Source organism: Lichenostomus cassidix, chromosome 9 (assembly GCF_008360975.1).
Source record: "Lichenostomus cassidix isolate B80296 chromosome 9, HeHo_3.0, whole genome shotgun sequence".
NCBI classification, from domain to species: Eukaryota; Metazoa; Chordata; class Aves; order Passeriformes; family Meliphagidae; genus Lichenostomus; species Lichenostomus cassidix.
Window position 1 is genome coordinate 18,341,777 of NC_139490.1, and position 25,628 is coordinate 18,367,404.

Below are 25,628 nucleotides of genomic sequence, written 5' to 3' on the forward strand. Positions count from 1 at the left end.
ATGTGAATAAATCTAACTTAACCAGGCCGCAGAGAAGCGCTTCCTGGTTCTTTTTTACCATGTTTTTCTATGGAAAGAGAGAAGTAATGCATTTTAAAATCATGTATTGCCCTTAATGTGTCTTACTGTGTTCCAGATCAGTTGAATACTGAAATACAGGAACTGTGGATTAGCCTGCTGTCCATTAGCATGAGGAACATCCCCAGTTGCAGTAGCTGCCCATTAGAAATGTCTGCCAGAGAACTGAAACTGCTGTTCTTCATTTGTCCTTTCATGGCTCCTCTTCCTCACTCCTTTTCTTTTTTTAGCTCCTTTATAAGAAGACCCCTAAGCCTTGATGAATTTTTGGTTGTTTTCTCCTTTTATTTAATGCCAGGATAAGTTAAAAAGAAACATTTACATTTTGCTGTACATTACCATTTACTGTTGACTTCATTTGTTTTAATAAGGGCAGAGAAGCTGAAGTCTCTGTCACCAGGGCCCAGGGCAGAGCTCGTCTGGAAATAAAGGGAGATTCTGACCTAGTGCATGTCTGAGACTGAACCAAAAGCACAAGTGAAAGTGAAGCTGCTGCTGCACATAAAGTTTATCACTGTTGCTGGGGAACAGCGTCCGCCTGCTTCAGGCCCGCTGTGAACTTGGCTAGACAAAATAGGTGGAAGGGCAGAAGGTGGGGAATGTCTGCATCCTATTATGAATTGGAGGAAATGACTGTCTGCGCTCTGTGCGCCGGTGGGCTCCGCATCCTGCCGGCAGCCTGGGTAGCGCGGCAGGACACTGCGCAGGGAGGAGGGAATTGCAGCTCTGGTGTTTAAAATAGTTCCCAGGGATGAGAAGAAGCGCTTCAAAAATATGCTGTGGGTTTGCCATTGGCTTTCTTAAACTAACTAAAAACTTTCTGCTTTCTTCCAGGAGCATTTTTTACTCTGAAAACACTGCTGCTAAAAAGCTCCGAACAGGAGGAGCAAATCCAGTCAGCTTGTCGGGTCACTGGCTCAGTGTAACGGTGCTTTCATGAGGTGACGTTGGGCCAAAGTCAACTCTTCCTTCTCCTTTGTAAACCTGCAGCCAAGCAATGGGCCAGAAAATCTCAGGGAGCATCAAGTCTGTGGATGTGAGGGAGCCCCCGTACAGACCGGTGAAACGAGAGCTGCGAGGCCCGGATTTCTGCAAGCCCGCGCGCCTGGACATGCTGCTGGACATGCCCCCCGCCAAGCTGGAGGTCCAGTACAAACACGCTTGGAACAACGAAGATCGCTCTTTGAATATCTTTGTCAAGGAAGATGACAAACTGACTTTCCACAGACACCCGGTGGCCCAGAGCACGGATTGCATCCGGGGCAAGGTGGGCTACACGCGGGGCCTGCACGTGTGGCAGATCCACTGGCCCACGCGGCAGCGCGGCACTCACGCCGTGGTGGGCGTCTCCACGGCCGACGCGCCGCTGCACTCGGTGGGATACACCTCCTTGGTTGGGAGCAATAGCGAATCCTGGGGCTGGGATCTGGGGCGCAACAAACTCTACCACAACTGTAAAAACCAGCCCGGGGTCACGTACCCTGTCTTTTTGGAACCAGATGAGTCTTTTGTACTCCCAGACTCCTTGCTGGTGGTATTGGATATGGATGAAGGGACGCTTAGCTTCATGGTCGATGGACAGTATCTTGGAGTGGCCTTCAGGGGACTTAAAGGGAAAAAACTTTACCCCATAGTCAGTGCAGTTTGGGGGCACTGTGAAATTACAATGAGATACATCAACGGACTTGACCGTAAGTGTTACCACATTTCTTCATTACCCTCTCAGCTTTTCTCATGTAGGAGTTTTTCTTTCTGCTTTTGCTGTGGATGGTTTGCTGAGGGAGCAGACTGTTCAACTCTGAGGAGATTGCACCCCATATTTACTGCCCACAACTAATCTCTGTTGTGTCTTCTAATGATGGTATGGATTGTATCAAAATACTTTCCTCTTTGGCAGGCAGAGTGGCAAGAATTCTATGTCCAAAGAAACTGAACCGGCTGAGAAAAAGAAATTGAGAAACTTTCTGGGTATATTTAACAGTAAAACTCTTGTTTACTGGAGGATATGTTTTAAATCTGTGGTTTCCAAATAGGATTTGCGAATCCTGTAAAAATTTCCTGTAGTAGTGGAAACTCTTACATGGTGTGCATAAACATACTTGAACGCAAGCCAGACAACTTTCTTTCTGTAGTTGCCTTCCCAGGACCCTCAGAAGCAGCTGTGGATCCCCAAGAATCTGGAAACTCAGGTCAAATACTGCTTTCAGCAGCTTTTCTGAAAGAGAGCTCTGTTCCTTAGTTTATTTCAGAAGGTGCTCTCTCAGGGTATTTTCTTGTCCAGAAATCCAGGTTTTTGGACAAGTGTGAGCTATTTCTGATCTGACAGGGTAATACCTAATGAAATTTTACATAATAAGGAGCAGCATGTTGCTGCTGTGACCTCCAAATAGGGCCCACCAGCAGGTGAGTTGCAGAAGTGGGTCCTGTCCAGTTTTCCATGCACAGGAAGGCATAGGCTCTGCTGGGTCTGTGCCCAATTTGCTTGAGCCCAGCTATTCACTGTCAGCTCATTGGCTGCTGGAAACTGGGGAATAAAAGGATGGGCAAGGTGATGAGTGAAACTTGGTTCTTGTTTAAAACCATATTTTCTGAGGTGTAGTAAGAGCTACAAATATCAATATATAGAAAAAATAGATAGCTGGGCAACATTTTCATGTTATTTTGGGGTCTTTGAATGGAACTTGGTCTTTAAAAAGAGAGCAAGTGTTCAACACTTGCCTTTCAATTAGTAATTTCTAAAATAATTTACTCTTCTTTTCCATTAGGATGGAGTGGTCTAAATTTTTTTCTGTCAAAAATTAATTCTCTGCTCATTAACCTTACATCTACATACCAAGTAGAAACATAATTAAATAGTTTGACCCTGTTTAAGGTTACCTTTTCCTAAACATCTGTAATGAGCTCTGGGGGAAAGACTTTTTATCCACAGAAGCCCTGCAGGTTTTACAGCTAGATGCTAAATGGCAGCTTCCCAAGTGCTTTCATACAGGGGAATATCTGAGGATCTTAAGTATTTTGCAATTAACTCACTCATTGCAGAATGATGTGCTGACAGTCTTTTTTCTTTTTTTTTTGGATGGTGGGGGAGAGAGACTTTTGCAAACTGAATATTTGTTTGTGAAAGCAGTTTTTATAATACTGTAAATATCTGCCAAACTAAGCAAAGTACGGCTCAGCTTGGTCCACCACGTCCACACAAGGAATTGTTCTGCATTCCTTTTGTAGCTTTCACAGGGCTGCTCAAGGGAGCTCTAGAAGGATGAAAACACAGGAGGAGGATGTGAATGAGTTCGGTAGAAATTATAAAATAAAAGGGGCTAAATGGAGAAGGATAGCTGTGGTCTGTGAGATGGCAGAGAGAAAAATTCCCATCCGGTTTCTCGTGGGATACTTTTGCTGGAAGAGGCAAGATAGCTTCCTAAACTATCCCTGAGAAAGTCAAAGTCTCTATTTTCTTTTTCTTTTTTTTTTTTTTTTTTTTTTTTTGACACGTAAACTGATGAACTAAACTTTTATGTGGGCCTGAGTGTTAATCTGACCATGTGAAGAGGAAGTTTAAAGTCAGTTCGCCGTGGGGCAGTTTGACATCCTGGAATCACATCATTTGTTATCACATGTTCACTGATCCATTACTGTCCTGCAACAAAAACAGCATTCAAGAAACCAAATGAGCTTGTTTAGCTGGTGCTCTAAAGCAAACACTGTCTCTTTTCTGCTGAAGGTGTTTCTATCCAGCCAGCCCTTGTGCAACAGTGCAAGTTTGGCTGTGGCACTCTCCATGTTTGCTCTCACTGCACTGTTGATTGCAGGTTTTTATAATTGCTTGTTCTTGTGAAAAGCAGTGCAAGTGTTAAAGAACAGTTGTGTTCACAAATTTAAATATTTTTCAACGTACATGTGTGTAGGGTGTTGTTACTGTTTGGTTCCTTTCTAACCTTACTAATTACCTCTTTTATTTCCCCTCTGCCCCCTAATCTTTCCTCCCATTCCCTGGAAGGATCTCCTCTTCGTGAGTTCAGCTTTTAGTAGATTTGGCCACAGCAACTTAGCTGGTTTTGAAGCTGCTGTCAAACAGTGCCTCGTAACTTGCTATTTAGTGATTGATTGTTGCTGCTCAGAATGCAAACCACAGCTTGTGCTGGTTGTTTGTGTGATGTCCTGCAGAGCAAATGGAGACCTCCACGGCAGGGATTTCTAGTGTTTTCAATACTTTCTGTTTAAATGGAAGACCTCTGAATGCTTTAAAGGCCCATGTATTTCAGTTGCTTGGCAAAGAGTGAAAGGCTCAGATGATGGGCTTTCATGCAGCTGCAATGAACTTAAACATACGTCACAGATGATGCAGACTTCCAAGTGTGTTAATTACTGCAGAGATGGCAGATTCACAGGAGGATAAGGCTGCAGGTCAGAGATCAAGGACCTGTGTGCCCTCTGGACTCTGGATATTGCTCCTAGAATAATGCTGTAATTAAAAGCAGTTGTATTTCTTCCAGCTGCATCTGATACCCAGAGTATCCTGCTTCAGAAACTACTTTGAACATCACATGAAAAGTCACAGATCATCATCATAAGATCTTTTTTTTTGCCTTTTTTTGAGAGACTTGGAGTTGCAAATATTTGTCAGGGTTTGGGAGGAAAGGCAGAGAGACAGGACAGAGAGTGCTCATAGTAAGTACATTGAGTTCTTCCCAGCACAGACTCCTTTGATCAAATACTATCAGTATTTACCACACTGGTGTTAGCCGAGCTTCTAAGCTGGACAGAATTTTACATCAGCCTTCGGAATTACTGTGTATTGCAATAATTAGAAACCTCCAATAACATAAAAGCAGTAAATGTTACTTTTCAGATCAGGGTATGTGCTTGTTTTACAAAAAGCTGATCTATTTATATCTGGTGTCTGATGAGGAGTCCTGGAGACTATTTATAGACTGGAACAGAGAAATAGCAAAACCTTCTGTGTAAATGTACATTGCAGATCATGACTGATCCATTAGTGTTTAAACAGAGCATTGGGAGGACAATCAATATAACAATGCTGTGACAGAAAACTTGGTCGTTAAGTAGGTAAACTGAAGTTGTTGCACTAAACCTCCCATAGCCCTTACTCAGTTCTGAAAATAATGGTTGAGCTCAGGAAGCTGGGAGCATTTGTTTTGGAAGAGAAGACTTTACTTACAAGTATAACTTATGGAATACATTTGTCTGTACCTATTTGTATTTTAACCTGCAGATCCTCCTTGCAGTATTTGGCTGTCACCAGCGAGGGTCCCTGGGCTCTGTGTCAGCAGTTACTGACAGTGCCATGCAGCAGATCCACTGCTTTTAACATCTGTATTTACAACCCCAGATGAAATAGATGTACTATTCAAAATATCTTCTTCAAACTTACCTACCATGAAGGAGTAGGTGGACTAAAGATCATCCAAACAAAGTCTGGCTCCCGTTTTTGTATGCCAGCAGCCTGCTTGCTCTGCCTGCGAGTTGGCTCAGTTCAGGGAGTTGTGCATGCTCCTGTGTAGGGGCCCAGGAGCAGTAGTTGATGCTCCTGGATCCTGGGTTGCCTGGGGAGAGGCTGATGATCCCTTTGGCTCCTGCTGGGGCACTTGCAGCCCACCAGGCAGGAGCTGGGGGATTGTTCTGTGCTGCAGGTGTGAGGAGGAAGGGAGGGAAGAGGAGGCTTGAGGCACATCCTCTGCTCGCTGATGGAGCTACAGAAGGTTTGGCATGTGGGATCTGCTCACACATTTTGCCTTCAGCTGTGCAAAGACCACAGTGTAACCCCTGAAATTCTTTCTGGCGTGGGGCTCTGTGAGTTTAGCATTTTGAATTAAGGGGCAGAAGACCACAGTGTAACTCTTGAAATTCTTTCAGACCTGAGGCTCTGTGTGTGTAGCATTTTGAAATAAGGGTGATGCTTCTGAGCTAAAATACCAATTTTGGAGCAATGCACAACTTCTCTCCTGTTTCTTACTGTTATCAGTTTATTTTAATTTGCATTGGTCTGTTTCTAACATACCACAATTGCTGATTATAAACATACTCTTCATCTTGGAGCCTTTTTGCCATAAAGAAATCCAAGTCAAAATTGTGGCATTAACAACTGCCAGGAGAAATCCATAATCTCACATCAGACTCTGGGTTTTCCCCCCAAATGGTTTTCAATTAGAACTTCTAAATGGATTTGTTGTTTTGTTTATCTAAACCCATTTTATGCTATTTATATAATACATGACTCTGGAGACTGCAATGGAAATAATGTACTCTGAAAATCCAGTATTGCTAAACCTTAGAAAGGATTTTCCCTACAGACATGCAGTGAGAGCATGAAGCAGCAGCAATTAAGCAGCCAGTGCTGTGAAGAAGCAATCTTTAACTTTCAAGATAATTTAACAGGGAACAGCATTTTCAGTGCCTGCTTTAGGAATCAGATAGCTGTTGTTGGGGGTTTTTGTCTTCTACATGCACCTGCCTTCCCTGGCTTAAGTGCATTTTTTGTCCTTTAATCCTAATTTGTTGACACTTTCTAATTAATTCCCAGCATTTTCCCAGCAGGTTGAAACCACTGTATTGTCACTAGAATATGCTACTCTGTTAAGTGGCTTTTCACCCAGCCACCCCCAGCCCCTTCTTGGTGGTCTCTGCATTACAGCTGTCTCCCAGATAGTCCTCATTTATTCAGTCCCTGTTTCTTTCTTCCCTTCCCCAGTTGAGTTTCTCTTCTGTTACCACACTAAGCAGTAATAAATTCTTACTTATCTTGGTTTTTTTTGCTTTGTCCCTAACTTCTGGTAGGCATTTTTGTTGCTGCTAACTGTAGAAGATCAGTGCAGTATCACTCTTCCAGAGAAGGACGTTTCAGATTTAAATGTGTGACTTTAGCTGTAATGATAAATGGGTTTTCTAATGGTCCTTTTGGGTGACTGTTGAGTATTTGTTTCTGTCTTTTGAATAAATTAATTGTAATTATTCAGAAAATCCTCTGATTACCTCAGGTTAATAGTAAATAGCTGCTTGTGAAATTATGTAGCTAGAAAACCTTCTCAAGCTCTTACACTTGTAGCAATAGCCTTGACAGATTTTATATGACTTTGTCCTGTTACGACCTCTAATGACAGAGCCTCCTCAGACAACCTAAAGCACACATCAGCTTTACAGATATCAGGTTTTTTGGTTTGGGGTTTTTTGAGGGTTTGTTTCCTTTTTGTTCCTTAGAGTCTTGTAGAATTTGTTTATTGGCAAGGAATCCAGGTATCATTGGCCTAGCACTTCAGAAGGTGCTGGGATGCTTTATTTCGAGCTCAGTAGTTCCTAAGGCTAAGAACAGGCATCAGCAGTCCACAGCTGTGTTGTGGCTTCTTCACATCCTGACATACCTGTGCTTTTTCTTCCCTCTCTGGCTCATGAAGGTGCCATGGCAACTGCCAAATCTAGTTTTCAGGAAAAGGTGCCTAATAATGTTCTGATCATGTTTCCACTGATCTCCCATGTATCCTATTTTTAAGACATAAGAACCTTGAAGAGCAGTGACTACACCTCTGTTCTTAAAAGTGAAATGAATGTTGCAGTCTAAAGTTACAGTGTGATTACTGTACTTAGTACACTAAAATAGCAGCTTGATAGTGTTGCTTAATTCTTTTATGAATTTGCTCAAGCTATGATGCTGGAATTGCTCAGCAATGTGAACTAATTCTCACAGATTTGTATTAGAAGCGGAAATTTGTAGAGGATTTTATTTTTCGATTTGCTCTATTTGTATTGGTTTTGGGAATTGCAGATTGTAAATCCAAGTTTCAGGGCAAATAATGATGCTTCTGTCATTCAGTGAAATATTTATTTTATTGCCGAAAATGCACATGCTTTTTTCATTTTGACTGTTTTCATACACATTTCCTCGTAAGTTATATTTCTCCTTAAGACACTGCTTTGTCTCTCTACCCATGGAAGTTTCTACCCTTCCTGAATCACAAGCTCTTTCTACAGATGGCCTCTTTCTCTTAAATCCAGTGTAGCTTCTCTATGCAGAGAAGCAATTAAACAACCTGATTTCTAGTTTGAACTCAGAGAAAATCCCACTTAGAAAAAGAATGTATTGTGGTGAGTGGCAATTCCTACACCAGTCTTCATATTATGGCAAAATCCGTATTTTTATGGTAAATTGACAGTCAATGAGCCTGAAAATGATCCTGCCCAGAGCTGCTGCTTTGTTCTGCAGGTGGCCACTGAAAGCAGTGCTGGTGCTGTCTGCCTCCCTGTGTACATGTGAATGTTTTAACACTATGTGAAAATAGTGCTGAGGCTGTGAAGTCAAGCACTTGGAAGCTGGCAAATGGCACAATGGGATTTGCTTTTTTGCTGCTGTAATTCTGAGCTGGGCGGCCTTATGCTGCTTTCTTGAGATAGTGTTTCAGTCTGCTAAAAGGTGGCTAGTTCAGCTGCAAATCATCCTTTTGTACACATTCTTTCCTTGACTCTTTTCTCCCCAGTCCTGGTGTATTTTGTAGTTTTCCCTGGACAGTCAGTGTGGAAAACCCCAGAGCATGACAGTCCCTGTGCTCTCAGCTTCAGGTTTGTGTTGCTCTTTGAAGATAACAGCAGAAAAGCCCTGCTAGCAGGACAGCATGGGATCAAAGCTCTCGCTCATCTGGTTTGATTTGGCAATATACCTTCAGTCTTTCACTTTAAACTGCTTTGGGGTGGGACTGATGATCAAATCTGTCTTCAGGTCTGTTACCAAACCTGATTTTTGCTGACATATTCCAACACTAGAAGTGTGAGATGGGGCATTTCAGTCCAGCCCTGGAGCTCAGGGTTGAGGCAGTGGAGATGTTATGTTAGAAGTTACTGACAGAATTGAACTTCATGTACAAGAACTGAGACGATGTTTTCAGCTGATTAAATGTTAGTTGGTGATGAAAAAAGATAATATGATGACACTACAAAGCTAATTTCTGTTGGTAATTTCCAGTGTAACCTCAGATCACTTAGTCAAAGCTATACCTGTCTTTTCCATGGTCATGCTTAGGACACCACAAGCTTCATTTTCGTGCACGTGTTAAACTCGTGTAATGAATAACAATATAAGAGTATATCCCTGCCTTCTGTGAGCATTTCTTTCTGAAAGTAATGAACTTCCAGACATAGGATGTCTTTGAGCTGGGTTGGCTTTTTTTCTCTTTACTTTTTTTTTCCTAAGAGGGGATTGTTATCAGCCAGTCTCTTATCACTAGTTGGCTGAAAATATTGCCTAGTTGCAGGGAAGTGATTTGTACGAAACCAGAATTTATTGTGAGCAATATAGGTAACATTTAAAGGGGATAACTTTTGTTTGAGAGTTACATTTCTCACAACAGACACTTTAATTTTTGCAGCCTGCTGCATCCTCATTGGAAATGGCAATTCCATTTCTGTATGTGTTGGTTCAGACATGACATTTAAAGATGTGGTGCTTCTGCTTTTCAATAAAAAGTAACTATAAAGTTTATAATATTCTTATGTATGCCACATATCTGCATGTCTATTCAGTGTGCCACTGAATAGACCACAAAGGTTTGAGATGGCATCTTGAAGCTAAAAAAAATCTGCTTCCTTCTCCCTCTAGTTTCAGCAAGCTTGACAGCTACAATATATTTGAGCACGACAAAGTGATTAATTTCTTTTAGATCCTGGTTCTTTTCCTCATTTCTTGTACTGTTTACCTTTCGTATTTTGGCATTCTTGTAAGCATAGAGCCTGCAATTGTTCTCAAAAATACATTCCTCTGTCCATCAAAACAAAACTGAATGTGGGTTATACTAATGCCCTGTTCACGTGTTCAAAACTGAAACACTATATGCTTCTGAAAACACCTCATTTTCAAAGGATTTGTACGATGTAAAATTTACTACTTGGAGAGGCTTTTTAAGAGATCTTTATAAAATTTAAAATAATTTTTACAGGCTTAGGAATTTGGTTTGTGTAGAAGCTGATCCTCAAACAAACGCAATCCGGCAGCACATTTGGGGTTTGTGTACTGTCAGCCACAGCTTCTCTTCCAGACCCACTTTTTGAGCTTTTATATTCTTTGCTCTATTAACTGCCACCCAGCTGAATTAGCTCATGCACTTAAAATTTTGTAATATTTTGACACTGGTGATGTCAAAGGCTGCCACTTCTCATGAAACAAGCAATGCTGGAGTCAGTGACTCAGACTAGGTTGGTGTGGAATGTGTGCCTTGGCTCCTGAAGAAATACCAGTTAATTTCTTGGTTTGTACTGAGTTTCACTGCACTGGAAGGTCTCCTCATCACGTGTGTGGACTCACTCTATCTTTGTTGTTTTAACTAAAGCAATTGCTTTAATGTGCTGTGTTGTAGCCATGACTCCAGCTCTGCTCCATGCATGCTCGCCATATGTGTAAACAATTTGCTGATTTTAGTGGTATGACCTGCTGGCCTCTGCCTGTATAAACAAATGAAGGCCAAAGTTCAGAGAGATCAGAGGGGAAACTTTAAACATCCTGCAAAATCTGCAGTCCATTAAGTGTAGGTTAGTATTTGGTTACAGCCAATCCTTTTGTACTTCTGGGTAATTTGTTCATGGCACGTTTGGGAAAGGAGGGATGGCTTCACCTGGGGTTTGGGCTTACACTGAGAAATCAGCTTCAGTGGTATTTTCTTGACTTGGGAAGGGAATGCTAGCACATGCTTCACTTCTCATTCAGATTGCAATTCGAAAATTAAAGTTGTGGGGATATTGGCCAAAGGGCTGTAGTGTGCAAAGGATGAAGGATATCATGAGAGACCTGTGACCCACAGGCAACAGAATGAAATGTGAGGCAAGGGAGGAGGAAAAGCAAGAAGTAAAGGGAGAAGTGGCAGCAAGACCTATGAAGATGTACTTGAAAGAGCAAATGTGAAGGCACTAGTGCTTGAAAGGAAGAGAGAAGGCAGACAAGACTGGAAAGAGTGTTTAAAAAACAAAAAGATGCTGAGATTTTGACAGAAGGAAATAAGCGTTGATGTAGTAAGCCAAGTAGCACATGGAAAAGAAAGGTCAGGACTATCCAGACTCCTGAATGACCAAACATCCCTCCTGTACTTTCTTTACTTTCAGCGCCAGTTTTTTTGGCAGGAGCTCTGATTCCAAGCCCCAGCTGTATGGTAGGGAATGAAAATTCACCTGGCTCCTCCTGGTGTTCAGCACAGCCATGCTGAGCTTTCCTGGTCACTTCTTATAACTGCTTGTTCTTGTAAATCAAACTAAGAGCCTGTGTAAGTCAAAGAACCTGACAAATGTTCCCTGTGTTTTCAGTATGAACTTTATAGGAATCACTGTGATGCCATTGGCATCTCCCAGCAGTTTTTGTCATTCGTGACTTTACAACTGGAGTTTTCAATTTGAGTAGAAATGAGCAAGATGTTATTATTTGTGGATCTGAGAGGCTGAATTAATCCTGCATATTTTTGAGTGAAATATTCTTAATTTCTGATGGACCTTTATAGGCTTTTAAAATTCTTTTTCCTTTCAGTTTTCTGAACTTACTGTAAATTTAAATCTGTTACTTCTACATAATAGACCTTGTGTCCTTTAAAATAATTTGCTAAACTTCCAGGTGTAACTGATCATCAAGTAGATGTTCAAGGGTTTTATGATTTCATTTCAATAATTAAGCAGAAACTAAATAGTCGGTGATGCAAATGTTTTTGGAATCTTGCATGTAACTTTATGTACTTAAAATACTGGAGTTCCAGCCTTCTAGCATCATCCCCAGCAACATTTCTGATATGAAACTCTGATAACATTTCTGGAACGAAACTCTGATAACTGGGCAGCATCTGTATGCAAGCAGCAGCTTCCTGAGAATGTGATTTTTTTTCCTAAGTCACTTATGCAGAGGAAGTTCCAGGCTTCCTCTGGCCCATTTTTTCCAAACACCTTTAATACACAATGCACATATAGGCTATAATCTTAAAATGTTAATGAAAATGAGTTTGTCTTGAAAACAGAACAGAGGTGGAACAAACCAGGATGGTTTGGACTTTGTTCCAAAAAACAGTGATGCTTTCAGCAGCTTCCCTGGCCACAGAGTAGCAGTTCTGTGCTTCTGCTTCTTGGCAGGGTTTGGCTGGTGTCATGAGAGGTTCTCTATCAGAGGGGAAGCAAGAGCAGCCATTGCACTGTTGTGGTGGATGGGTTTCTCAGCAACCCACGGAAAAGTGCTGATCAACAAATCCCACAGCTCCCAAGAACTTCTCATCAGCTGGAACCACCATCTGCTTTCTGTTCCCCAGGTTTCTGTGCTGAGAGAAACTTCCTTAAAATGGAAACACCGAGAAACATTTTGTGTATGACATGTGAGCAAAAAATCTGAGGGTCACTTTTATTGTGGTGCACTAAATCACTTCTTCCCTGTTATTGTGAATTACTGTAATTTTGGTTTAACAGAAATTCACTTGTTTGCTTTATAAGGCATCTTAAGCTGTTGCAGTAGGCATCTTACATTAAGTAAGGCAAAGGTTTGCTTTCCTAGGTAGAAAATAACAAAACATTTTGTAGAATTATTTGTTTTCCCATCGCTGACAATTCCTTGCAATAACAAATGTCATTGTTTGCTATTTTTCCCTGTTGTGTGTTTAGCTATAGATCCAAAACCCCATAAATTTTAGCGTATTCTAGGTATGTTTTCTCCTCAGTACACTGCAAAATTGCCTTTGCAGTGGTAATTTTTAAAAAAGAGATTAGGCTTTTAAACTAGAGCTTTTGGCTAACTCTGTATAATTAGTTTTTGAAGTAATGCATGAATGGTGGTGTTTGGTAGGAGCTGCTCTTGGAGCAGATGAAAATTAAAATCCAGTGTTCTTTCTACTTGGGAAGTTGCTCAGTACTAAGAAAAGAAGAAAACCACATTTATATAACCAATACAAGAATACACATTAAGTGTACAAAAACTTTAGTTTTCATACTTTTAGGATTGAGATTTTGAGCCAAAAAGGCAGATGGTAAATCCATTTCCCAATGCTAATCTGACAGTAATGTTCTGATCCTCTGTGGAGCTCAGTAATGCCTCATGCTTCTCCAAAATCCACAGGCTGCTGGGAAATGGTATCTCCTTGTACAAGGAAGTCTTCTCTGCTTTAGCTAGAAATGGAGGAGTGTCTCCTTTTAGTGGGCAGGTGGGCAATACTGTTTCTCTGCAGGTGGTATTACAAAATATTGTTTTTTCAGGAATTGGGGAAGAAGAGTGCTTTGGTGTCCTTCTCTGAGTGGCTGTAAGCTGTCTTTTACTCATTCTTTCCTTTCTTTAGTCTGCAAATGATACTGTCTTTGTTTGTACAGATTTGAAAAATGGCCTGTGTTCAGCTGATTCTGCCAGTTGTTTTGTAAAAACAGTATTTTAAAACAGTCTTTTGAGATAAAATGTGAGAAATTACCTTTGAAGAAACTGGGGTAAATCAAGTGAGTCATACAAATGCAGTTGTGCAAAGCTGTCTAGATGTGTCTCGAACACAACTAAATTTTACTTGTTCCCCTGAATAAACTCTAAATTTCTTTTATTTTTAAAAAAGAACAATTTTCTTTGGTTGTCAAGAAGTCATTAGTTTTGTTTAATGTGGAAAATAATGATAAAGCTGATTCTATTGCAGAGCACTCCTTTAACCTTGCTGAATAAGAAGCTGCCAAAGAGATGGATTTTCAGGTGGTAGGTGGGGGAGGTGCTGACTTTAGGCCCTTCTGGATCTTCTGGCTGCCAATGTTTAGAAGGACTTGTTTTGCTTCTCTCTGTCAAAGTTAGTCTCAGTCCCAGGGTTTTTTAGGAGCTGTTTCACTTGGTTTGACAGCTTGTTATTCTGCTCTACCTAGAGTGCAGTAAATGGGTTACCCTTTTCACAGAAGGGCTGATGTTCTGTACTACATGACACTTCCAAAGAATGAAGTGTTCTGGATTAAGCAGGATTAGACCTGTATTTATTCTAGATCTTTATCTGTTTTTTAGGTAATAACTTCTACATTTAGCTGCATTATAATTTTACAAATAAGTTTCTGCAGACAAAGCCAAACTGTCCATGTCCCCAGTGGACCATCCAAGATAAATTTATGTATATATTTGATATATGTATATATCTCATTCTTACCCATTTTAAGGCCTTTTGAAATTCTCATGGAACACATTCAGCCATTTTTGGAAAAGTGAAACCAAATCCTTTATTAAACATGTAATTGTGTGGTGCAGAAAGCTCTCTCCAAAGATGCTACCACTCCTTTTGCCAGGTTAATTGTAGCAGGGAATTCAGTGCCTCCCAGGGCACTTCTGCCAGCAGTCTCCAGTGGTTTCCCACCTCTGGGGGAGAACAAATGAAATGAAGTAAATGATTTCTGGTTTTAATTAGGCTGCCAACGATGCATGCCCTGAAGTACATTAGAAGATGCAGTCATTAAGTGTAGTGTGTCTCTGAAGGCATTTCCTGCCTGTGCCTTGGGAGCTGCATGTGTCCTGGGATTTGCTGGTGGGCAGCATCTCCTTTGGCTTGCATTGCACTGGTGACTCTGCAGCCCTTAACTGACATTTTGTGTTCAGGCTGCAGAAATTGTCACAATTGCTCCTGTTGACACCTCTTGATACCTGCTTGGGCAGTGCTTTTCCTTTTATCTAGATGTTCCAACTGAGAAATCACCTATATTTTCAATTATCTAGTCAACATTATGTACAACAGATTCCTTTACAGAGGGCACCTGGTCTAGTTTGTGCTTCCCATTGATCCAGGTTGGAGATCTAGTATTCAGATAAAGATTAAAGAAAAGTTTTAGCAAGAATTTGGGCTCTTGGTAGTAGAAATTATAATAAAGAATAGGATGATTAGACAGGTGAATATAGATGATGCTTATTAATAGAAAGAATTGTAATTGGTTTTAGTTCTCAGAAGGTGGTAATGCAAAAGGACAGTCCAGTAAGTTTTGAAATTTCTGATACTGCAGGGAACCTGATGAAAGCATCCCTTCTGAGAAACTTGTATGTTGTTAAATGTGGGCAGTTATTTTGGGTATCTTTTTTAAAAACAGGCAATAAAAGAGAAAAAATCAGATTCTAAGTTGGGAGCAGATTATTAGTGGGGTCTCTGCTGGGATCTACTCTGCTCAGTATGGTAACAATGAATTGGAAAATAAGGTGAGGTAATTTACACACAGTCTTTCAAGGTAGATAAATCTAAATTGGGCTCTGAGCAGAGTCCTGCAGTGATTAACTTGACAGTAAAGCAGTAGGTGAAGTTTGGTGATGTTATGTGCCCAGTAATGTGCAGCAGGGGATGGGGTGAGGGCAGCAAATCTGCCTCTGTGTGCTGTGTGAGGGGTTGTTTGCACAATGAAGTGTTGCCATCTGGGAAGAGATCCTGTAGATGTTGTGCATAACGTGATGAAAATGTCACTAACAAGTGACCCACTAACGAGTGACCCACAGGGTGCATGTGGTGCTGTGAGCTGGGACAGGGCAGGGAGCCTGGTGGTGTTACTGTGGCCAGCTTGTGCCTTGAGTACTGCATGTTCTTGTTGTTCCTACCTGCCTTCCCCTACCCCTTCTCCCCAGATGTAAAATCATGCAAATAAATACTAAACTAAATAAATACTAAAAATATAATATTTTTAATAAATACTAAAAATTACTAGGCCGAATAAGAATAGAAATATGGCTTCTGCACAAGGAAAGAATAAATAAACCTGGATCTGACCAATAGTCCCCCTAGATGTGTATCCAGTCCTCAGCAGCAGCAATTAGCAGCTGGCTAAGGGGCAGTATGGGAACTGGGTAAGCTTAGAGACAGAGTGATCCCTTTCTTTTCCCTGATTCCTCTGCAGCTTTATTTCATCTAGGTGATCCCTTAGCCTCTAATCATCTGGATTTCATACTTAGCCAGATGTATATGTGTTTAGTAACCCTTAATAGTTAGTTTCCTAAACTTCTGGTCTCCTTTTGTGGAGCTGTGTAAGCTTTTTGCATCCAGAGCACACTGTGGCAGCTTACATATGTGTTATGTGACAAAACACCTCTCTTGGTTTGTTTTGGCTTAACTCTTCAGCCTGAAAAAGAAATAACTGCAGAGAATATTAAAAAAATGTCTGTGCATTCATAAATGTCACAGAAAAAGTGACTGTGGAAGGTTCTGTGTCAAAATCTGACGACTGAGGTGTTTCAGTGAAATAGCAGGTGCCCTATTTAAAAAAAAATACATTGAAAAAATCAGTCCTATAAATTATTCCAGTGAGATTATGGGAAAATCAAAAGTATAAATGGGCTTGAAAAGGGATGAAATATATTTGTAAAGGATCTACTGATACTAGTTGAATGTGGCAGTCCAGTTACATCCTTCAGCATAGGAAATGTCATTTAAACAGAAAACAAAATAGCACCAGGCAAGCTATCATAAAATTACCTGCTCATAAAAAAAGTTGAAATTTTATATGGTGCTTCCTTGTATATTAAAATAAATACAAGATTTAGCTGTAGGTTTTTTAAAACACCAGAAGGTAGCGGAAGTGAATCTGTGATATGCACATTCTGTCATCTCTGACAGGAGAGACAGGATAACTTGATATTTAGTAAAATGTCAAGTATTTCTGAAGAGCACTAAAGCTGCTACAGGAGTTGCAGCAGGGATTACAGGTTTGTCTGGTCATGTAAGGTGAATTTCATTTCCACTCTACCTCTATGAATAAGATGAAAATAAAATATGGAGATACTACTGCTAGAATTATTTGATATTCTGTTTCTCACATGTGTTTTCCATTACCAAGTAAATGCTTAAAAATAGTTCCAGGAGACTGAAAACAAGTTTTTGTCAGACACAGTTTATAAAATAGTTTCAACCACTTAAAATGGAAACAGCTTAAAATGGATTATTATAGGTAAGCCTAAAAACTGCCCTCAATAAAGATTAGACCATGGCAGAATTCCTGCTGTTGCTTGGTAGTGAAGTTAATTCCACCTTTTTTCTTGAGTTGAATATGGGCATCTGTTCATATTTAGGTAACCTTTAGACCGAAAAGAAAGCTGTGCATGTTGTTTGCAGGTATCCTTATGGCTACTCAGCAGCTGTTCATTCACAAGTGGTCATAACAAGCACACTGTAAATGTAAATCCTCCCCTGATGAGGGAAGGCAGCAAATCCTTTGCCTTCTCTCTCACTGCAGAAAGCAGATGCAGCCTAACCTGTGAAGAGGGACAATGTTCTGTTTAGAATGAGGTACCTTATTAGGCCTGAACTAAAAATCCAGCTGTTAATTCAAACCCAACTCCAGTGCTTCAGCTATTTTATAAGAGTTGTGTTGCACTGATCAAATAAGTGATATGGTATCTCAAATAGGAGTTGTATTCAAAAAATTGGGAAAAATGGGTATTGCTAAAATTCCTGATAGGTATCCTTGAAATGGCTCACCTTAGGCAAATTTCTCTTGACTTAGAGCAAATCTGCCCTTTCCAGTCTGCTCATACTGTGTATCTGTGGATTGAGTCCTTTCAAAGATGGTGTATTTCTATCCTAAATGTGTGGTGACTGACATAGTCTGCCCTGCCCTGTTTCTGCATACAGCTGGAGACTGATAATCCATGATACATCCTTAAAGCATCATTCAGCATGGCACAAAAGCTATCTTTTGCCTCACATCCTTGCAGTGCTGTCACTCCCAAGTGTTGGTGCAAGTTGGCTCTCAGTGGGCTCAGTGGTTGAGGAACATAATTGCTGCTGAATCTGAGGGCAGGCAGTGAAGTTGGTGTGACTCTCTTTGTTGGAAATCCTCACCTCCACCAAAGCACTGCCTAAAAATACATCACTGAAATAGTGTCCCAGTGGAGCTATCTATTAGCAACACTTTGCTGTCTAAAAAAGATGGATTGTAAGAAAAAAAAAACCTGTTTGTTTTTAACTTATCTCTTTTTTAACCCCGAGAAGTTTATTGGAAAAGATATTGAGTTTTTAGAAAAATTAGTTACGGATACCTTGAATCCCTGAACCAGCTGGGAGTAGTTCATTTGCAGATTGACTTATCTGCCAGCAGCCTTAATCTATTTGACATCCATTGATCCAGTCCATTAAAGAAGGTCACTTTCTTGTTATTGCCTGAATTGGAGCTTAAAATTCCAAACTGCCCAACTTTGGCAAGGTCTTACATTAGGTAACGAAGTCTTCTCCCAGCTCAGAATGACACCACCACCCTCTGCCTTGTTTCTTCCACATTTTATCCTTCAATAGCACCAGATGTTCATGAGCTTATCTTTTCAGCAAACCTCCGGGGCCTGTTTATTGTCAGACTGTTGCACTGCAGTGTCAGGGAGGTCAGCAGTTGACCTATTAAAAAAAAAAAAAAAAAAGTTGATTTCAGAGGAAAATTAAATGCCTGAGGTGACATGTGAAAGCAATGTGCATTTTCAATGTTTAATTCTGTGTGAGAGAGTGAGTGAATGAGAGATGGTTTGTTGTTGGCACCTAGTGATAAATTCTTGAAATAAAAAAACCAAACAACTAAACTGTGGGATTTAATTAATTGAGCTGGAGAGCCTGCAGTAGCTTCTGCATGACAGTTTAAAACCATACCACAAGCTTGTTTGGTCTTTTTTTTTTTTTTTTTTTTTTAAATTTGGTTGGTTGATTTAAATTCAGTGCATTTCCCTGCAGAGGTAGTGTGTTGCTGAGGCAGGGATGCAGTGGCTCACCCCTCAGCTGCTGGGGTTGTGCTGCTGGTGCTGCTGCAGCCCAGCACTGGGCCAGCCTGTGTTAGGTGAGACCTGGAGCAGCTTGAGGGCCCTCCTGAGCATTTCCCGTTTGGCTGAGGTTTGCAGGGTGTTGTACAGGCCACTATGGCAAGGCAAATTCAGCTTGATACCTGCTTCACCCTTCTGGCTTTTCCCTTCTTTGGTTCAGCCCATGGTTTCAACATTAAAGCTCTTGGAGTTGAGTGTGTGTCCTTCTAAAGGAGTTACCTGAACTCTGTATCTCTTCTACTTTATTATTTTTGTGTCTCTTAAATGCTCTTTTTTTCCATTTATTATTTATTAAGCAGTGTAACATGACAGCGTGGTCTGTGCAATCCTCTTTTACACTGTCTGCTGCTGTTCTACTGAGAGAAAGTGACCTCTTTGAAAACAGCAATGTAACAGTGCTGTGATGATGTCAGGGCTTTGAAACACTCAGTGTTCTTTCTCAATATTAAAGTCTCAATAAAGCACCAAAAATACCTAGGAAGGGAACTGATAACATGTTGTGCACATCACACAAGGAACATGGCTGTGAAAACATTGATTTCCTTTTAACATTGATGTTTAGTGCTTATTGCCTGGGTGCAGTTGAAAAAAATGGTGATCTACCCCTTTCCCCCCCTCTTTCTCCCCACCCTGCACTGTGTGTACTTGGGGTCACTTTTGGAGGTCTGGCCATAGTTTGGTTTTTCATCCTTTGCAAGCATTGAATTTGCTTTCCCTTGGGAAAGTGAAAATATTGGAAGTAAGCAAACTTGGACTGCAGTCACGAGATAAGAAGGGACTTAGAGGGTCAGTGTTGTCCAATGACATTTAATACTTGACTAGATTGCTCCCAGAGCATAGGAGCTAAGTTTAGATTCTGGGGCTGTGTTAAACATACTGAGTTAAGCTTCAAGAAAAGCACATGAAACCACACAGCATAATTCTTTGCGTTACTTATAAAGCTCATGTTCTCAAGTATCTGGGAGAGTAACATATATTTTAATGAAATTGTAATAAATCGTGGAGTGGAAAGAAAGGAGGGTAACTTCACAGTATGGTTGCTTTGGGCTACAGGATGATTTTGAGGATAGTCTTAAGTATGTTTTCATAAAGAAAATTATTTGAGCTTCATATTGGGATTGACTCCCATTTATACAGATATCAGCATACTTAGAAAATCAGAAATGTGAAAAATGGACAGAGGATAAAAGAGGCTTTTGTATAGTAACCAGTTTTATCAGATGCTTTTTCTTGTTTATTTTTGAAGCATTTGTTGCATAAGCTCTCCGTGCAAATTTTTATTTGCTATTAGAATCTATTACAAAGCCCTTTTGACTGGAGTATTACTGTATTAAAAATACAGGCTCTGTCATTAAGACACATTCTGCTTGACATTGCTTTATTACAAAGGAACTTTTTGTGGAGAAAATGGTTGTCTGTCTTGCTTTAGGTAGCTGTGATTACTGCAGCGTTAACGTGGCCATGTGCTCCTAGAAAGTTCATAAGGCAAGGGAGAAAGCTTGGCACTTCTTGAGCTAAAGAGCTTGTGTTGGGATGAGGCCAAGCTAAACACCTCCAGGTTTATGATTTGCATCTCTCTTCAGCTGTTGGGGTTCCCTGGGATTTGTACCATTGCTCGGGGGCTGCCTGAAGGCACTAGGGATCCCATTATCTTGTAGAACAAATACATGGAGTGCATCTGGGGAGAAATAAAATTCCCATTCTTTGACCTTTTTAAGAGAAATTTTACTGTATCTGCCTTGACAAACAGTCCCTGTAGGTGTGTGATTCCTGTTTTCCATGAGGGGAAGTGTTGAGAAATGTGTGGGTGAATCCATGCTTTTTTCCATTGCTGTTTAAATGTGTACTTCAATGGCAGATTTTAAAAGTATGTGTAAACCAACCAGCAAGCCATAAATCCTTATTAGAACTTACTGAAACTGTTGAAATGTGTATTTTTCTTGAAATCACACTCAAGCCTTATTTGCTTCTTTGGTTTTTGTTTAAAAAAGTTCAGAAAAATTTGATTTTCAGAAAACTCCACATCAAATCCTATATCAGATTTTTCTCTCACTCTCCATACACCTACATATTTTTATAGGTATAAATAATAACCATAACATTCTTGAGGTTGAATAACCCTCTTCTTAGTCCATCAGAGAGGAGGTTGCCCTCTGTACTCGGCTGTCAGCTGCCTTGCTCCCCTCCCTGCATGGTTCAGTGCTCCTCGCTGAATGCTCCTCCAGCCAGAAACCACATCATGCTCTAGGAGTTGGTATTCAAGGAAAAAAATGAGAAAGAGCTCTTTGAGTTAGCATGTGCAGGGCCCAGCAGGATCTGCTGGTTAGAAGGAAAATATGAACTAGAAGTTGTATGTTTGAATAGTGCAGGTAATTTATTATCCTTTGGAACACTTGATCAGGATATGCAGTAAATTGCCTGGTTGTGTGGCTCTTTAAATTTAGGTTCAGCTACCTCAATACAGCTGCTAATTCTGCTTCCTGGATCAGATGGGGGAGTTGCAGGGTGATCTTTTGGCTGTGCAGGGTTAAAGTTGGGTGATTTTGGCTCTTCTGGATGAAGAGAAGCTGCTGAGATCCATTCAGTCACAGCAGAGGCGAATTCTGCCTTGGCTTCATTCTGCTGCAGCCAGGCAGCTCTGCTCCTGATTTTCCCGTGGGAGCACAACTGATCACCTCTGGAAATGCCCCCCTGGCCACTGGTGTAGTCTGTAGCTATGGCAGCCAAGGTGACTGGCCTGTTGCTGCTCAGAGCACGTTTATAGCTGTGACAAGGCACATAATGTGGCCTTTGTGTTCTCCATTCTGGAAATGGAAAAGCAGCGCAGGCTGGGGATCTGTCAGTTCCTGGGCACATGCAGGCAGCCGCTCATCCCTCCCTCCCTATCAGATCTGGAAGTTGAAGGTTTTCAGGAACACATGCAGCAAAGTAACCTCTAATACTGGGTGATGTCCCTGGCCAGCTGGATGAAGCACAAAGGCTGTGACAGATTTTTGGTGTGCAAAGCTCTGAGGCCCTTGAGTAATGCCTGGCTGGCAGCTGCTTCCATGGATCCCTGGGCAGGACGAAGGGCTGGCGTGTGAGATCTGTGCCATGGGGTTCTTGTCTCTTTGTCATTAAAAATCATGTACTTACTAACATTTCTTTCAGACAGCAGCTAATGGAATTAGGGATATTCTATGTCATCTCTGCATCAATAATGCAATATGGGCCACATCAAGAATTGATTTTTTTGGTGTGTGTTTGGGGAAGGAAGCGGAAAAATAATTTAACTCTCGACGGTGAGAGATTTCTTACTATAACTCCAGTTTGATGTAGATTCTGGTTGTGACCTTGAAGTCACATCTGGAAGCAAGGAGGCTAATTAGTAGAATTTTGTAATTACTTCGGATGACTCCCTAAATTACAGCCATGCAATAAAATCAATACCCCTGGAGCAAAGCAAGTTGTATTGTAAAGACAGGTTAGTGTGTCAGGCTGCTCTGGTTGCATTGCTGTGCTGCAGAGGTTGTAATTACAGTATTTTATTGTGTCTGCAAACTGGGCGTTGGTTACTTTTGTTTGGTTTTTTGGGGTTTTTTTCCCCATGGGGTAGCCTGTGAGCAGAATTGTTAATTCTTCCATGTGCTATTTCTACGCCTGCTCTCCTTCAGTGAGAGAAAAATCAGTATTTTTGTTGGCTGGTGCCAAGTTTGCTGTGTCCTTTGAGAGGATCAGTGGCGTCCTCTAAGCTGCTTCCAGAAAGGAAGAATAACTTGAGCCTGCCTGTGCCTTTGCAGATGGCGAGGAAATGCTGTGACTTAGCAGAAATAATCCAAGGCAGGAGCATATCCAAAAGGAGATGGCAATTCCATGGGGCAGTAGAGAGCACTGGCAGTGTTTGCCACTTGTAGATAAGCAAGGAATGGACTCTTACAAGCTGCAGGTTCGGTTGACAAAACTTCCCCTGAAGGCTGCCAGGAAGCTTTTAATTCAACATTGAACAGTTCAGAAGTCTGGAGTTTGCATGCATGAGCTGACATACACCTGCTTAGGTTTGTTTGCCCAGGGTATTAAGTATTGAAAAAACAGTATTGATGTGTTTATTTCAATAATTTGATTTTTTGTTTGTTTTGCGCATTGTAAATATATATTCAAACATTTGTAGCAAACATGTGTTTGGGGACATTGATGTGTAAGAACTGATGTTTTTAACATGGAATTGTTTGTTTGTTTTTTAAGGAGAAAAGTATTTCAGATGAAGTTTTTGTTTATCTCTATGGTGCCAAAAACTTCCTGTTAAAGATGCAGCATTTCTATGTAGCAAATAATTCAAAAGTCTTATGGCCATTAGTGTTAATTCATAATTCTAGTGCAGATTATTTGCTTATTTGTCAGTGGAAGGGTAGCATTCCGGTAGCATTTCCAGATTAATATCTTGCTTTTTACCTTGTTTTATAGGGTGATCAAGATAAGTGGAATTTCTCTTCCATGCTGTTCTCTAGTGATTTTAAGTAATTCCTTGAATTTGCAAATGGGGTACTAAGAAATGAGGAAAGCATTTTGGTGCTGAAAATCCCCCTGCATATATAGTTCTTTTCACAAGAAGGCTTTTTGGTAGGCTAAACCTTGTGTCTTGATAGAGAAGCTTAGAAGGTCCATTTTGATTTTAGACAAGGGCTTCAACCATAAACAAGCAAACTCTGTAGCTGAAGAGACATGAAGTCAATATGAATGTGTTGGATGCCTGTTGCATAACACAGAATATTGTATTTTATTAAAAATTAAAGGCTCTAACCCTGTGCTGGGATACAAACAGCTCCAGGGTTTCCTAATATTTTTCAAGTTCATACAGGCACTATTTGTATGTTTGGCCACCCAATGTTTCAGGGCATTGGTGTAGCACAGAATTCAAACTTCAGTGTCCTCAGGTTTAGTTTAGCAAAGGCATTTTGGCTCTTTTTGTTATGCAAAGTGCTCAAGCCATGGCTGTGTACTGAGTGCCACTCCCAGCTCACGGCATCACCTCTGCTTACCACATTCTCCCAGTGCCTAAATTTATTGGAAGTCAATACAATATAGGTACATGCTTAACTGTACTTGAGGACCTCCTGGTGCTTAGCCAAAATCTGTAGAAAGAGCCTGAGCTACCTGTGGCAGAGGCTGGTGATGAGCACATCCTGCTGAGCCAGCTGATCCATCATTACTGATGGAGCTTAGGGAGCCTCCTCTTGGTACACCCTGCATTAAGGTAATAGGCTGTGATTACAGACTGACTTAGCCAGTTTGAAAAAAAACAAACCCACAAGCTCTTTTCAGCCTTTCATCAAATATTCTTCTGCTGATGCTGACAGAAATGAGAGCAGGCAGGCTATGAATACACTTACTCTCTCTAAATTTGTCTGTGGCGATGCAGACTCGCATCCTTGCCCACTGACACACGGAGCAGACGTGCTCCTCGCCTGCAGCCTTGCTGAGTTGACAGTCTCTGTCACCAGTCTGTGCTATCAGCCCATCATCTGGTCATATTTTTGTTCTGCTGGCAAATCTGCCCCATCGAGATAGTTGATGGAAAATGTCATTTTTTAGTTTCTTCTGACGCGTCATCTTCCTGTGATGTGTTTATGATAATCGATTTTTCATTTATTGCACACTGTTTAATGTATGTGGCAAGGAGATGTGCACTCATGGCACTGGGATATCAGCCTTTGCAAGCACACAGGTCCTGGAACTTTGGTAGGTTTACATGTGCCAAAATATTAAAAGTAATATATATTCTAGGATTATTTTGTGTTGTTGCATACATGACTAAAGGCTTGCATTTTAAACACAGAGCAAGGTCTTTCCAATTCACCTCTCCCTGCCTCCCTTGGGCTGTCATTCTGTCTCCATCCTCCTTTGTGTGGTTTCAGCTGAAGGGGGAAAAAGGATGAGTCATCCATCAGCTTATTGTAAGACAGTGTAGACAGCTGTAAATATATCCTGTCTGGAGATTGGATTCTAGTAATCAGCACAAAATAACCATTGACATCACACAGGGTAACTCAGCTTGTCTCGCTCAAAAAAGGGGGTGGGGGAAAGGGATTAATGGTGCCAAAATAGCAAAGGGCAATGCTCCTTGTGTACATCGTGTGTGTGTCCCTGTGGTGTTTATGGCCTCCACAAACTGCATAGGAACAATTAACTTGCAGACTGTTGCTGTGGGCTGGGATCTTAATATGGCTTTCTTTTAAATTTTAAATCTTTCTTTTAATATGCTTTTCTTTTAAAAAGTATTAATATTAAAAATCTAGACACGAGAGTACAGCAGTTTCTGTAGCTAGGGCTAAACTCGTGGTGTGGGGAACAGGTACATCATGGTACATTTCCTAATTGTAGACAACTTGGGTTGAAATCTTGAATTCCTCTTGCAGAAACATTTGAGGAGGATGTGGCTAGAATAGGATGTGTATTTAATATTTATGAGCATGGCTTTTGTATACCTGTGGTTCAAGGCTTATGACTTGCATGTCTCCACTTGAAGTCTGAAGTGAGTGAAGTGAACCAGTTTCCCCTGCATATCTTGTGTTTGTTTATTTGGAGTGCTCAAAGCTACCAAGGCGTTAAGGCAAAATAGCTGCTTCCAAAGGCAAATGAGAAACATGGCCAAGAGCTAGGAATAGCATGAAGTCTGGCATTATTTTCTGTCTGGCTGAGCAACAGCCAGGGAGACAACAAATATTCAGGATAGATTGAGGAAGAGATTGCACTCTCTCAATGTCACAATGGCCAGCTGCTGTTTCCTTCAGGAATAGTGTTTTAGCAGTATGAGTCTTTATTAAAGCCACTTTTTCTTTCTGGA

The 25,628-nt window shown here is 40.9% G+C and overlaps 1 protein-coding gene across 4 annotated transcripts in view; it reads left to right on the plus strand.

The window, feature by feature from the left end:
• The window catches only part of SPSB4 (splA/ryanodine receptor domain and SOCS box containing 4), a 152,864-nt gene that overhangs the window by 94,604 nt on the left and 32,632 nt on the right, over positions 1-25,628 (plus strand). For all 4 annotated transcript variants that reach the window (XM_085069682.1, XM_085069678.1, XM_085069681.1 and 1 more), the window contains one exon: positions 913-1,769. In XM_085069682.1, coding sequence (XP_084925808.1) covers positions 1,076-1,769 — 694 coding nt within the window. In that variant the 5' untranslated portion in view covers positions 913-1,075. The remainder of the gene's footprint in view (positions 1-912; positions 1,770-25,628) is intronic.